The sequence below is a fragment of the Girardinichthys multiradiatus genome, chromosome 20 (genome assembly GCF_021462225.1).
Source record: "Girardinichthys multiradiatus isolate DD_20200921_A chromosome 20, DD_fGirMul_XY1, whole genome shotgun sequence".
Taxonomy (NCBI): Eukaryota; Metazoa; Chordata; class Actinopteri; order Cyprinodontiformes; family Goodeidae; genus Girardinichthys; species Girardinichthys multiradiatus.
The window spans coordinates 46,302,219-46,317,816 of NC_061812.1; the positions used below are offsets into that span (position 1 = coordinate 46,302,219).

The window sequence follows — 15,598 nt, forward strand, 5'->3', positions numbered from 1 at the left end:
TCTTTCAGTTGTGGTGTATATAAAAAGGAACTGCAATGCTCTGAATTTATTGTTATTGTAGGCCCACCCTTGTTCTGAGGTGTGTCTGAGAGCAACTCGTTTTGGTGTGGTCTCTCTTAAATGCTACTGAGCCACTTCACAGACAGCCCCATTCCAGGTAATAGAGTGATTCGCTTTAACCTGTTTGGCCATTTTTGTATTTGAATTACAGATACAATTATCTAGCACCACAGAAACAAGACAAAAACAGCAAAAACAATGCTAAACTGAAATAATAATATTCACAACATGCAGTACTAGTATGTCCTCAAGCTGAAAGCGAGCACAAAGTACTAACATAAGCAGAAGGCACAATGCTAATGCTATCAAACGGCCAGAACATCATATCACCACACAATAAATTCATGTCTAAAATTATAATGCACCAGAATGTGGATCCGAAATTTCATTCGGACATTGAGAGCAATTAAAAATATTTTTTTATAAAAAAGACTGGCCGGAGTTTTGTAAGGGGAGAGGAAGAGTTAGTAGCTGTCAAAGAGTCAGGGGTCTCAAAATGACTCAAGGGAAAGCCACTGACCTTTTCAGGATCTGGATGTCGGCTCAGTCCTGTTTTTCTGATTCTTTCCTTCACAGGGCGGTCATCACAACAGGTAACTAAGAGGACTTTAATCCCTGTGGTGGTCTGCAGAGATCACTCCAAAATCCGATAGACTGGCAGTGGTCATACACGAGTGGGCAGAAGCAAGCTTCCAAATCCAAAATGTTAGGCAGAACTCACAGGTCATTGCACAGAAACTGGGTTGTTGTCAAGAAATATCCGATGCTCATCAGGAATCCGTCAAGGGCAAGGGAAGACAAGAAGATTCGGGGCACAAAAGCGAGGTCAAAACGTAGCGATCAGGCAGGAACATGATATGAATGCTGGATATCTACTGGCTAAAGTTCTCAATTATCTGGCAAAGGCCTGTGGGCAGAGGAGCATTTTAAATAGCTCATTTCCTAGGTGAGAAGCATGAATCTGATTGCAACAGAGCCGGAGGGCATGGCAAGAGTCATAGAGTAGCTAGGTCCAAATCATGACAAAAATAAAGTTTGTTGTCATTTTAGCGTTATTTGCAACTTATCGCTTTGCTGTGTCTCTCGTTTCCATAGACAGAAGGATCTAAACCCTTAATCAGATGAATTCTTTCTGGAAGTCCTTCTTGATACTGGCAGAGGTTGCCAAAGCACTTGTCCTCGAAGTGGGGGAAATAGGAATTTTCCCACTGATGTGGGTGCATTTCCATGAAAAATACAATTTAACCAGGCAGTTTGAAGAGGTTTTGATGCTGGGGAACAGTGTAATGAATTGTGTGGGTTAATACGCCCAACAACCTAACATGTAAATTTGCAGAGTCAGTATACTTGAGCTTGGACTACAAAATCACAGCAAGAAATAAAAATGGCGGATTCGCGACCTTGATCAGTTGAAAGTCCGTGACCTTGTTTAGCTGTTCTGCAGCAAATACTGTGATGAACAGTTAAAAATCTGACTTCTCACCATAAAAGACGAATGTGGCGTATATTAGTGGCCTATTTCAAAGGAATTGAGCGGCAGGTTGCTGCGGGGCCCACCAACGCTGCTTGAAGCTTTAATTGGCAATTGTGTCTTAAGTAAGGTGCAGATACAATTTGCAGAGAAAGCTGGTGTTGCAGGTTACTTACATCAAAAAGTCTCTCAATGTAAATCTCCTCGTTGACCTTCTCTCGAAGCATGTCCTGGCAATGGCGAACAAATGTAACATAGCTGTCGGCAACGTCCATCCCTGGCTTCTGCAATACAGCCAATAAAGGCAGATGAGTACAGCAAATAAAGGCAGATGAATATGAAAATTCACAGTGTACATTTATGTTTCTTCTTTTAACTTTATGTTCTCTCTCTGTTTTTTCTCTTGCTAGAAGAGGGGGCATAGGCTGAGCTGCTGCTGCCATAACTTAATGTTCTTCTTCTACAGATGACACACTTGGCCCTGTCTTTCAGTGTTCACCCTATCTCTCTCCTAGATATAGCTACTGGGTAAGCTTTTACTGTGACTAACTGTATGTGCTCTCTTTCATACTCTAGACTTGAAAACTGGCTCAGAGTTCATCTGCTTAGCTGTCTTTCTCTCCTGGATGAAGCCACAAAAGGAGCTACCATGTTTTACTTTAATTTCCCATAGAAAGTAGTGCTTCTGTGTTCTTTTTGTGTCTGCTCTGTTCTCTCAAACCCCCAGTCAATTGTGGAAGATGGTCGATCACACTGAGCCTGGTTCTGCTGGAGGTTTCTTCTTGTTAAAAGGGAGTTTGCCTTTCCACTGTCGCTACATGCCTTCTCAGTATGAGGGATTACTGCAAAGTCAATGCAGAAGACTGTCCACTGTTGCTACATGCTCATCCAGGAGGAGTGAATGCTGCAAGTCACTGACTACATGCAATATGCTAGGTTTCCTTAGATAGAAATAGTTTTTAACCAATTTCAAAATAAACTGAATTTGACTGCACTGTTTGATAATTAGGATAAATTGGAATGCATGTACCTGACTTGAAATCTGTATGGTTTGATTGATTAACTTTATAATGTGCCTTGAGGCACATCATAAAGTTGTGAATTTGTGCTATATTAATAAAAATGGATGGAATTGAATTGGTCCCAATCAGTCTCAAGTGTTGGAGTCAAACGAAACACCCCTACCCCAGACAGAATGTTACCAAGCTAGTATAGAGAATATCACATTTATCTGACAGAGACCAGTTTATTCATCTAAATAAAAAATCTTCTTCATACACCAGACAGTTAAAGTTCCACAAGGTTCTGTGCTTGGACTAATACTACTTACCATACATCTACCTAAGAAAATGGGTAAGCTCCATCCAAAGAATGTATATTGCTATGCTGATTTTGCTTAGCTATATTTATTCATGAAGGCTGACTAATTCCATTAGTCAAAGTAAGTACTGACCTATATTGACATAAAAGTCAAAGTCTCTTTATTTGTCAACCTCAAGGTAAATTTGCCTTGGACAGAGGGGTTACACTGCACATACACATTTTTTTTGTTAACCATGTCCTGTCCGGCAGAGTAGCACCCAGAATTGTTGTCTGAGTGCCAAGAAAAAGCCCAACAGATTTACTTTCACGAGTGGAGCATTACAGCTAACACTTTAGAGCTCTGCTGGATATTTATAAAATAAACTTTATTAGAAACTGCTTTGGGATTATTTCAATTGTTACGTACATGGACAGAGAAACAAAAAGGAAAAAAATAAGAAGAAAGAGAGAGGTGGGGAAAAAAGAAAAAGGGGAGAGAAGGAAAAAAGTGGAGGTGAAAAAATGGAGGAGAGAAAGAAGGATAAAGAAAATACAAGACAACACCCTGCTTGCTACTACACCTGCAGAAACATTCATATTAACAGCTTTTTTACCAAAACATGCATAGTACTTATGAATGCAAGATGTATTTAGTGGTAAATGCAGCTCAACATAGAACATTTGTGTATCTGGTAACACCTGAATCTAAACACCTGTGGGTCTGAGTGTGAGTGTGCTTGTGTATACAAGGTTTCTCCATGAAAATATGCAATAGCGAGTTTGAGGAGCCACAGAACCTGCCCCCCTGGACCTGGGACAGACAGGAGGAGATCTGAGCCCCAGACATCTAAAGGCTCCCCAGAGGACAGGAACCCCAGGAGAACCATTGCCGGAACTACCGCAACCCCCCCAGAGAAGAGCAAAGGAGAGTCCCAGGGGAGCCACCCAGCAGCCACAGTGCAAAAGCTCAAGGAAGCTACAGCGACAAGCTCACAGGCCCTGCCAGCAGCCGTCTACATTGAACTCTTCCATAACAACTCAAAGATGATAAATACACAAATAAATAATCAATAATATTATTTTTAAAAAGCACTAAATTACATTAAATACATCTAAATACATAATTGGACAACTAAACTGGTTAATGAGGAAATGGTAATCTAATTCCTGGATAAATTTCAGTTTTTGCATTTCAGTTAAAAGAAACCTTCACACCAAATGGTCTAATCAGTCACTTAACTCTGGTTGGCATACATCTTCTTACGTTACAATGTAAAGAAACTCAGTATTATCTTTTGCTCTGGACATTTACTTTAAATACTATGCATGTTCGTAGAACTTCCTTCCTCCACCTGTACGATATTGGAAAATCCATTCCATTATAGGCAAATTCTCCAAATAGCTCTGGAATGGCATTTGCTGCTTCTAGGGTGGATGTGTGCAATGCTTTGCTTTAAATATTTACTTTAATAAGTGGAAAATTGGGGGAGTGGTGGCCTAGCGGTTAAAGAGGAGGTAATTTGCGTCCCAGAGAGGCCACAAGTAACCGGGTTCAAATCCCACAGCCTGCAACTCTGGGTACCTGAGCGAGACCCTTAGCCCGTGAATGCACCTCGTGCTCTGCACAATGACAGCCCACTGCTTCCTAAGGGATGGGTTACATGCAGGGGACAGTTTCTCCAATGTGAGATCAATAAAGTCTATATTATTATTATTATTATTACAACTAACGCTGTAATGCTCGGCTTGATATATATACAATAAAACAGACAACAAAAAGACCAATACTTTTTCCAACATAGTGTATCATCAGACAAAATTTGTTTCTCTATTCTCCTTTAGAGAAGTGTGTTTCATCAGATTGAATGTTCAGCATCATTGACCATCAATTTTCTTTCTTTTTTTTCTTTTTTCAACCGTGACCTGTCTGGCAGAGTAGCGCTAAGAATTGTTGTCTGAGTGCCAAGAAAAAGCTCAACAGATTTATCTTCACAAGTGGAACATTACAAGCTATATCAAGCTCTGCTTGATATTTATAAAAGAAACAAAAAAATAGCAAGAGAGAGAGGTGGGAAAAAAGGAAAGGGGCTGAGAAAGAGAAAACAGTAGGGGAGAGAAAGAAGGATGAAGAGAATACAAGACAACACCCTAGAAGACTGCTTCTACCCCTGCAGAAATGAATTCAGAACCACAGAATGTTACCACAAAGTGCACGGTACTAAAGAATGCAAGATGTATTTAGTGGCAACTCAATATAGAACATCTGTGTATCTGTTAACACCTGAATCCAAACACCTGTGGGTATAAGTGTGAGTGCACTTGTGTATATAAGGTTTCTCCATAAAAACATGCTATAGTAAGTGTGAGGAGCCACAGACCTCCCCCACTGAACCCGAGATAGAAACGGACGACATCTGAGCCCCAGACATCCAAAGAACACCCTAGAGCACGGGAACCCCGGGAGGACCACCGCCAGGACTACCGCAACCCCCTCCAAGAGAAGAGCAGAGGAGAGCCCCAGGGGTCCCACCCAGCAGCCCAAATGCAGAAGACCCAGGGAGCTGCAGCGATGAGCCCACAGGCCCTGCCCGCAGCCGTCTACGCCGGAGCACATCCAAACGCCCAGCCCATTAATTTTCAAGTGCTACCACAGATTCCCAATGGAATATCAGTATGGACTTTGACTAGGACTTTGACAAATGAAAATGCTTAATCTAAACCATGCTCATTCAGGAGGAGTGGTTGCTGCAAGTCAGTAACTTGATGCAATCTGCTGTGTTTCCTTAGATATAAATCTTTTTACCAATTTGAGTAATAACCTTAAAGTGCCTGTAGCACGCTTTTCCCACAAATGCAGAACTTGAAAGAAAACATCTACATATTAAAGGAATAATGGTGCAGTAATTGACATGATATAATGATTAAAGACGTGTTAAAAGACAATTGTGACACAGAATAACCATATTTTGATGTTAAATTTGTATACTACTTCCGCCTCTCTGCCTGCTAAGACGCTTTTCTTCCCCACTCCCTGCTTGCTTGCATTCTTTTACTTTTGGTAAGGCTAAAACTACTTCATACCAGTGACTCCCGAGGATTAGTATTATTTCTAAATGAACCTGAATGAAGGACAAGTCGACGCCAGCTTATCAGCGCATGATGCCTTCCTTCACCAAAGAGGACTTTTACAGAAATTGACTGTTTTGGAAATGAAAATCCATCGACTGGAAGTGAATATTGAGGTTAATATAGGGTACAGCGATAATTCAACTCTGTCTGTGATCCCAAGCAGTGACAGCCAGCTAAATGACCTAGCCAGCAAACAGAACGCCGAAAAAAAAAACACCGGCAGCCCCCTCTGGCATGTTTAAGGCAGAAAGCCAAAAGAAATCAGGGAAGATGAGTCACTGGAAGAACTCTGCAATTAAGTTAGTCAGAATGGGCAGAAATACAGAGAAATAACTCCGTTTCCCATGGGAAAAGGAGATTTTGACAGCAAGCTGTTGTCACAACAATTGATAGGAGGGAGCCAGCTGGAAATAATGGAGTTCCCCACCGAAACAGATTTGCCATACTACAGAATGAAAATTATCCATCTTCTAATAACAGTAAAAGGTATGAGAACAGTCTTCATTCTAAACAGTCTTCTCCTAAGCTGCCAGAGAAAGAGCGCCCCACCAGGCCAAGGATCATAATTGTAGGCAACACAGCTGTGAATGGGATTAAAAACTCCTGCAACAAGAAAGACACCTAAGTTATGATTGGTACCAGTAATGTGGTGTCCAATATCTCAGGGAATATTCTAGCAATGACAGAAGAGTGCCCAACCCTAGAAAACCTTATCATACACTTTGGAGCCATGGATGATGTAGCTAAGAAAAAAATCAGAAGTATTAAAGGAGGATTTAATTTATGCTGAATACAGTTGTAGGTCTCAATATCAAGGTGTTTCTCAGTGGACCCTTTGTACCAATTTTCTGTGAAAATGTTTTCGAGACTTATGATGATTAATAAATAGTTGAAAAAAGCATGTGGTACTGCATCTATGTTCTTCATCGACAACTAATATTTTTTGAAACAAAACACCTTTTTCAAGTCACGTTTAATTTATATAGCGCTTTTCAGCAACAAGGCACTCAAAGCGCTGTACATGAGGAAAAACATTGCAATGATACAGAAAATCAAACATAGAAAAACAAATCAAATGACACTAATAATCCTTGGGAGTTTACTGATAAGAGCTGGTTCTAATCCAATCTTTCTAATAGAGGTAATTAGCTCCTTATGTCCTTTGTGGTAAGGAATTCTTCCAGTGCAAGAAGAAAAACTATAACATTAATCCTTGAGGTCGCAGGTATGAGCGACCTCAAGCAAGATAGTTTCTTTTTGAACAAGCCGGGAGCCTGACGTTTCACATTTAATCTCTTCTATTCAATAAAAATCTGCCAGCAGCCTCAATTATCAGCAGAAAACATCAACGACAATGATAAAGCTGCCACCAACAGCTCCAGCAGAGATAGCAAATGGCTAAGAGAGTTTATCACAAATGGTCTCCCCACCAAATTCCACAGGAAAAGATAAGGGGGGCGCAGACAGCTGGGTGAAGATGAGTGCATAAAGTTATATTTTGTTTAACAAAAAAAACATAAGTTTAGCTTTAAAAGATGTTTTGGGATGTTTTTATGCGAGAAACTTGACCCTACAATGCTTTGTATGGAACCAGTCCTTTAAGAATGACCCTGGTTTTCGATTCATGGTTTCGGAGACACAAAGTCCGGCACGCTGCAGCGGGAGTTGAAGCTTGCTCAACCCGCTGAGAAGGGCCGGATCTTGGCAGGGCACATTGCCATTTTACCACTACCTGTTTGATGTTTAGTTTGTATATGTGAGATATAAGGCTTTGTGATTGTTAATTACAGGTAGCTGAATATAAAAACTACTTATTCAACGTATATGTTTATGGAAAGAGTTAGTTATATTGGATGATAATCTAATGTCCCTGAATGCCGTTGTGCTGCAACACTTATTCTGAAGGACACTGTCTGTCTCTACTAATCAGGAAGTAGCATATTTATTAGCTTGACAGCTTGAGCCTGCAATTCTGAGGAAGTAGTGTACAATAAAATCCCTTATTTATTGTTTCATGCAGCACCACAGAGGCAACTCCAGCATGGATACAGTTTCTGGACAGCTCCCAGAGGTCTCTCCAGCTTTATCTCCAGCTTCATTGTCTCCTCACCTTATTTTAAAGTTTAACATTTCTTGATAAAGTTGATTCTACGGTGAATAATGTTTTTGGTGTAAACCTATTTTAATAAATTACATTGTTACTATAAACAATTTCTCTCTGTACTTTCCATGCATGACTTTTCCTGGGGACAACTGGTTTGTGTTCATAAGTGTCTGGTAGTGACATTATACACCAGTTATCAAGTAAAAACTGAGGTCAGATGCAGGTGGGTAAAAAGAGAATTTAGTATATTTTTCCAAACTCTTCCTTCCAATAAATCTGATTTGTATTTAGAGATTGAACCAGTAAATAGTCATTTGAATTTAACTAAGGCTCTCTCAACACATTACCCAGATGTTTCTTCAGTTATAGACATCTTAAAAACAATTCTTCAGTCATGGTGACCTCATATGACTTGAAGCATTTCTACTCAATGCCAAAGAAACGTGTTCTTACAACAGTTGTAAACTTAACAAGACATTAAGCTTACAACTATAAAAAACCTATTAGGCTTGTTATCTGTTATTAACTGTTTATTGTAACATTAATCTTGAACATCCAATAAAACTGTGTTCACAAATTACTCCAGAAACACTACAAGCACCCAAAAATTAATATATGGGCCTTTCTACAGAATTCGTGCGAAGTCAGAGTTGGAAACATCTTGAAATAAATGTGTTTTCCCCAAAACGTTTCATGTATGTTAGTTGTATAATATCCAAGGTATACATTTCTAATAGTTGTACAGTTACTTCTCATTTTGTATTTTCATACAGTTTTGGAATAGTTTTCCTCTCCCAAAATTTGTCACTACCAAAACACAATGAAATATCACACGAAATAAAGGGTTATACCAATCTTTTAAAATTTTGTTTACATCTACCTTGTAAGTATATATTTTTGAAATTTTATTTTAAAAAATTCACAGGTAAATTAAACGTATATAATTTAAAAAAAGATTTTAAGCATGATTTATCAGAATCATTGTATTTTGAAAACAATTTTTCTTTGAAAAGGGCATACGGTTGTTCATAATGATTACAATCTTAAGGATTCATTAATTTTAATACACATTGTACCAAACACCATCACAATATCCTAGTTTATGATTGAATATACTTTATTTTTCACAAAATATCCCATGTTTCGGTAATGACAATACTGTTTCGGTAGTGATCACAATATCTTGTTTGTCATAGCTGAATAAGACTGTCATCATTTTATGTTAATAGAAATAACTAATAACTCATAAATGTTGAACACATGTATATTAGACACACATCTGACATTAATCATCTGAAAATGACATAACAGTGCTTGAATTTCAGACTATACCTCACTGAAGAGGTATTGGATAGTTTAGATCTTGATGAGACTGCAAGTCAGAAATCATTACCCTAATCCTACATAAAAAAGAAAGCATCTCACAATATAAACAGTTTAAGAATCACTTTGTTTTATTATGAACAACAACATAGACACTGAAAAGCTTTGCAGAGCTGAAAAGAAATGCAGAGTGATAATTTTCTGTATGCTCATCACTACAAGCAGCGCCTTCCACATTACATCTCATATGATTTGTATATGTAATCTGTAAAAATAAATGACAGTGCAAATGCAAGGTCTTTTAACAATGTAACAACACTGAAATATAGTGCTTTCATTTCACCTAGTTCAATAAGCACAGAGTTCGATTTCATTTCTAAAAGTCAAAGTCAACAAAAGAGCATCACCACAGTGAGGCTTCTGTTCCAGTCCACTGAGCCACCAGTCTCCACTGCTCCTCTTCTTCTTAGACAACAGGATAAAGCCCACAGTGTTTATTTCATCAGCATGATGTTCTCTCTTATGTGTGTGTGTGTGACATAGTTGTCCCTTTAAAGTCCACACAGTGCTTTGTTTTGTTCTCATAAACCACATTTTGTTGATGTCCATATAAGCCACCATGTTGCCAGGTTGCTGTAAAAAATGCTGTGTAGCTCCGATCTGAAAGCCATGGTGAGCTAAATCTTTTTCAGATTTTTTGCAGTGTTTTAAGCCACCTCCCATTGTTCTAGGTACTTGGGAAAGGGTAATCCATCGAAACCACCTCCGGGCCTGTTTGGTAAAAAAGTCTGGCTAATCCATATATACCTGTATGTGTGTGTGTGTGTGTGTGTGTGTGTGTGTTTGAGTGAGAGTTTCAATGTGTATCGCAGGTTAAAAAGATGAGAATCGCCTGCTTCACAGAAGTCTACAGAACATGAACACAGAAATGATTGATGTGTGTCGCTGCAGCTCAGAAGTCTGTTCAGTAGTCTAACTTTTCACACACAGCCTTGTACATTTGTGGATTTATTTGGACATGCCTACTCGTGACCTGTTGAGGTGGACAGATTAGGGTGACGATCTTGTCTGCTGTGTACCAGATCTTGTCATCAACTAATGACCAATAAAATCTGTTTCGTCCAATGTTGTGCATTACTTTGACCTACACTGCACCTGAAGACAGTGTTTTTTTTATTCGAGTATTATGAAATATTAAAATGGAAAATAGCTTATGGGAGAAATAAATAGTTTGTACATTAGAAATGAAAAAGAAAATATCTCACCTTCATCCACATCTTCAATAATCCCAGGATATGGATCATTTTCATATGTGACGACACACCATTTGCCAACAAGGTTTTCTGTGATGTTGTCAATTGGACACAGAGTCCCTTGACATCCAGAGTTTGAGGTTGGGGTTAGTGGTTCAGCAGATGCACATACATTTCTTGTAGGCTCTATTGGTGGTGCAATGTTGGTGGACATTGGCTTGAAACGGGAGCAGATTGCTTCTCTGTTGCAGAAGAAACTGAGAACTCTATAATGGATTATGCCTGGAGTCGTACAAATCACCTGATGGATGCTGAGTGCGCCTTTGATGGTGGGCAGCTTTTCTGGCAGTCAAGCACTTACTTTTGAAATCTGTTCTTCCTCCACATAAAAGAGTTTGACTTTGGTGAGAGGAAGGAGTGCATTATACAGTGCTTTTGCTGTTGGTATGTCAGTACCCTCTGGCTACCTGTGAATCAGCTGTTCTCTCTATGGTGGCTCTGACAACATCAGCTGTGCCATGACCAGCTTCCAGAAAACTCCAGTTCACAGCAGTAAAACCCATCAGGAAAGGAATGATCCTCATGAAGTAAAAGTTCTTCTTTCCTCTATTTTGCATGGTTGGCCCATCACAAATGAAGAAGCGTTTTTGAACTTTTGGATGGTTCACCCTCAGGACCAGACCCCTGCTCCTGAAGTTCGCTATGTTTGAGCGACTTGTTCTTGCATGAGATACATTCTCTGTACATACAAGCCTTAACCTGTGTGTCACAGCACAACTCCTCTGCCACTTTGTTCAAACTCTGTGAGTTAATGATGCCAAGCTGTTTAAGCCTCTCTGCTTGCAATTTGGCATTGTCATGCACTTTGCAGACACATGTCTCTCTGTCACTGATGTTTGGAGCAACAATCCAAAACGGCTACCGCACCCTGTTGGCGGTCAGACGTCGCGGAGTTCCTCCAATCCTTGGCCCCCAGAAGCGATCACACACTCTATCTAACGCTGACTCCTAAATTAATGACTCTCAAACAGTTTCTAACTTTCAGCTCTAAATTGGGCAGAGGAATGATTACAGAGATCAGCGCTGAGGCTCCCGTCTCGGACCGTCGCTGTCTGTGAAAGGATGACGAAAGAGCCCCGAAAGAAGGTCACATGTAGTTTTATATCTGGTTCTCCAATGCAATGGATGTGCCCTCCCTCAGTGATTATCAGTAGACTACAGGTCCTTCTCAAAATATTAGCATATTGTGATAAAGTTCATTATTTTCCATGTCATGATGAAAATTTAACATTCATATATTTTAGATTCATTGCACACTAACTGAAATATTTCAGGTCTTTTATTGTCTTAATATGGATGATTTTGGCATACAGCTCATGAAAACCCAAAATTCCTGTCTCACAAAATTTGCATATCATTAAAAGGGTCTCTAAACGAGCTATGAACCTAATCATCTGAATCAACGAGTTAACTCTAAACACCTGCAAAAGATTCTTGAGGATTTTAAAGCTCCCAGCCTGGTTCATCACTCAAAACCCCAATCATGGGTAAGACTGCCGACCTGACTGCTGTCCAGAAGGCCACTATTGACACCCTCAAGCAAGAGGGTAAGACACAGAAAGAAATTTCTGAACGAATAGGCTGTTCCCAGAGTGCTGTATCAAGGCACCTCAGTGGGAAGTCTGTGGGAAGGAAAAAGTGTGGCAGAAAACGCTGCACAACGAGAAGAGGTGACCGGACCCTGAGGAAGATTGTGGAGAAGGGCTGATTCCAGACCTTGGGAGACCTGCGGAAGCAGTGGACTGAGTCTGGAGTAGGAACATCCAGAGCCACCATGCACAGGCGTGTGCAGGAAATGGGCTACAGGTGCCGCATTCCCCAGGTCAAGCCACTTTTGAACCAGAAACAGCGGCAGAAGCGCCTGACCTGGGCTACAGAGAAGCAGCACTGGACTGTTGCTCAGTGGTCCAAAGTACTTTTTTTGGATGAAAGCAAATTCTGCATGTCATTCGGAAATCAAGGTGCCAGAGTCTGGAGGAAGACTGGAGAGAAGGAAATGCCAAAATGCCAGAAGTCCAGTGTCAAGTACCCACAGTCAGTGATGGTCTGGGGTGCCGTGTCAGCTGCTGGTGTTGGTCCACTGTGTTTTATCAAGGGCAGGGTCAATGCAGCTAGCTATCAGGAGATTTTGGAGCACTTCATGCTTCCATCTTCTGAAAAGCTTTATGGAGATGAAGATTTCATTTTTCAGCACGACCTGGCACCTGTTCACAGTGCCAAAACCACTGGTAAATGGTTTACTGACCATGGTATCACTGTGCTCAATTGGCCTGCCAACTCTCCTGACCTGAACCCCATAGAGAATCTGTGGGATATTGTGAAGAGAACGTTGAGAGACTCAAGACCCAACACTCTGGATGAACTAAAGGCCGCTATCGAAGCATCCTGGGGCTCCATAAGACCTCAGCCGTGCCACAGGCTGATTGCCTCCATGCCATGCCGCATTGAAGCAGTCATTTCTGCAAAAGGATTCCCGACCAAGTATTGAGTGCATAACTGTACATGATTATTTGAAGGTTGATGTTTTTTGTATTAAAAACACTTTTCTTTTATTGGTCGGATGAAATATGCTAATTTTGTGAGATAGGAATTTTGGGTTTTCATGAGCTGTATGCCAAAATCATCCGTATTAAGACAATAAAAGACCTGAAATGTTTCAGTTAGTGTGCAATGAATCTAAAATATATGAATGTTAAATTTTCATCATGACATTATGGAAAATAATGAACTTTATCACAATATGCTAATATTTTGAGAAGGACCTGTATATGTCACCATTGTGATGTATATCTGGTAGGTTATGTAGTAGCGGGTGTCAATCCTTAATCTAAGTGTGCCGTGGCATTCTAATCAAACCAGTTACCAGCTGCTCCACTATCAAACCCAGTGCCCCAGCCACAGGCCATTCATGACAAACCTTGGGCCATTTATCTATGTAATGTGTGTCGATGAGCATTCTTATCCTGTTCTAACAAAAGGGAAGCATAAGAACTCATGCTTTATATCACTATGGTATACATGGGAAAAACAGCTGAGTAATATTAATAAAGGTTATTCCTAACAGCTTTATCCTACAGAAAAGCGAATAAGATAGCTTCAGATGAGGCATCTCAAGCATCAATTTCTGATACAAATTCAGCATTGTGTCAGACAGAAACCTCTTTTGTTTGTTTTAAATCTTGTAATTGTTTCCTTCTTCCCTGTTGATATCCGACTATTGTCATCGCGACTTAGAAATGTTTTGACTATGTCCATGTTTTTTTGCTTGTGATTTTTCTGATAGGTGAAGGTAAGACATGAGTGGTTTTCAGTCTTGTTGAACACTTTGTGGGAGACACCAACACATTTTCTCATTGTAGAGACAAGTTTGTACTTCCTCAGTAGCCTAGTTGTGAGAGATGTTCTGAATGAATGTTTGCCTATGTAGCTCGCAGATGTTGGACCATTTGTTTGCTGAATGTTGGACCATTTGTGTGCTACTATGCCTTCCAGCATCAGCTGCCATTATGTACCCCAGGATAGTCTGCTACTACAACTCCCAGCAGGAATTGCAGCTGATAGGAAGGGGGCATCGCAGCTCTGACATCACAGTGGACTATATAAAAATATGATGTCTCTCATCTTCGCTTTTCACGCTAGAAACCGACCGGTTACTACGCAACTGGAGCGCCTCATTCTGGAGGAGAAACTCACACGTGAGCTTTCATTCATTCTCTCCATTGGCCAAATTCATGAAAGAGGTTCCTGGGATACGAAGACCAGGGAACTTCACTTTACTGATCGAAGACGTGGATTTAACACGTGACCAAAAAAACCCACGGTGGTTTCCATCCTTGTTTTGTTCCAGTCGACTGCTGACGGTCCAAGTCATATTATTCCCCTTCGCCAAAGGACGAAGACTGACCGCCTGCTTTTTGGAGATAATTGCGGAAGCGCAGCTACTCCACCCTTCTCTCCCCCTTTTCTAAAGAAGACGGCAACAAGTAACCTGTTTTGTTTTATTTTAGGGCGATTTAGAATCTCCACTTTTAGTCCTAAGTTTTATGTGCATGCCATGTTTTATTTAACTTTGATTGCTGTTGGACTTTGAAAGCCGCCGTGCTTTGACGCCGGGTGTGTGTCTCACTGTATTCTGACACCTGAGTGTAGACCCAGGTAAACTTACAAGCTGGACTGTTAGAACCTCATGGTGGAAAATTCATCATTCCTTTGTCTTCACTTTTTCGTATTTTTCCACTGGTTGTCGCCAAAACGTTTTATGACCCTTTGTGTCCGCTGAGCTTCCAACTTAGGGGGTTTTATGATCCTTTGTGCCTGGTTGAGGCCGCTCCCAAAGCTTCGTTCAGCACCATATTTTCTCATGTTTTGCCATAACTGCTGGTTTGATTTCATACACACTCAATGCTGTTTTATCCTGTTTAGTTAGTTATTTTACCCCATTTGTGTAGAACGTTGCATGCTTGATTAGGTGAAGATTATTGAATCGGAATAGCGAGGTGTATCAGGGCTGTTGATTTAATAAATATTCACATAGTTAAAGAGAAAGCGTTTGTGTTTATTTTGAGCAAGAGTGACTTGTCTGTCAAAATAAGGTCAAAGTTCCCCACCTTTCTGTGAAGCGGTTGATCAAACAGTGACATCTAGTAATAGTTATCAATTATTATTGAGAATTTAATAATTGTAATTATCAAAGGCCTTGAGCCATAATTACAACACCAGAGGTCATCTCTGATTTTGATTCGTAGGTGATGATTTTTGGTTAAGAAATAAAAAACATTTTCAAATTATGATTTTAAATTATAATTCTTGATAAATATGAATTAATCAATAATCATAATTCTTACACAGACTTGTAATTTTCTTTAATTTTATGCATGAGTGTGTTGTGAAAAAGTA

The 15,598-nt window shown here is 40.0% G+C and overlaps 1 protein-coding gene across 10 annotated transcripts in view; it reads right to left on the bottom strand.

The window, feature by feature from the left end:
* The window catches only part of LOC124856115 (calcium-dependent secretion activator 1-like), a 417,550-nt gene that overhangs the window by 69,313 nt on the left and 332,639 nt on the right, over positions 1-15,598 (bottom strand). For all 10 annotated transcript variants that reach the window (XM_047346334.1, XM_047346331.1, XM_047346330.1 and 7 more), the window contains one exon: positions 1,708-1,815. In XM_047346334.1, the coding sequence (XP_047202290.1) occupies positions 1,708-1,815 (108 nt within the window). The remainder of the gene's footprint in view (positions 1-1,707; positions 1,816-15,598) is intronic.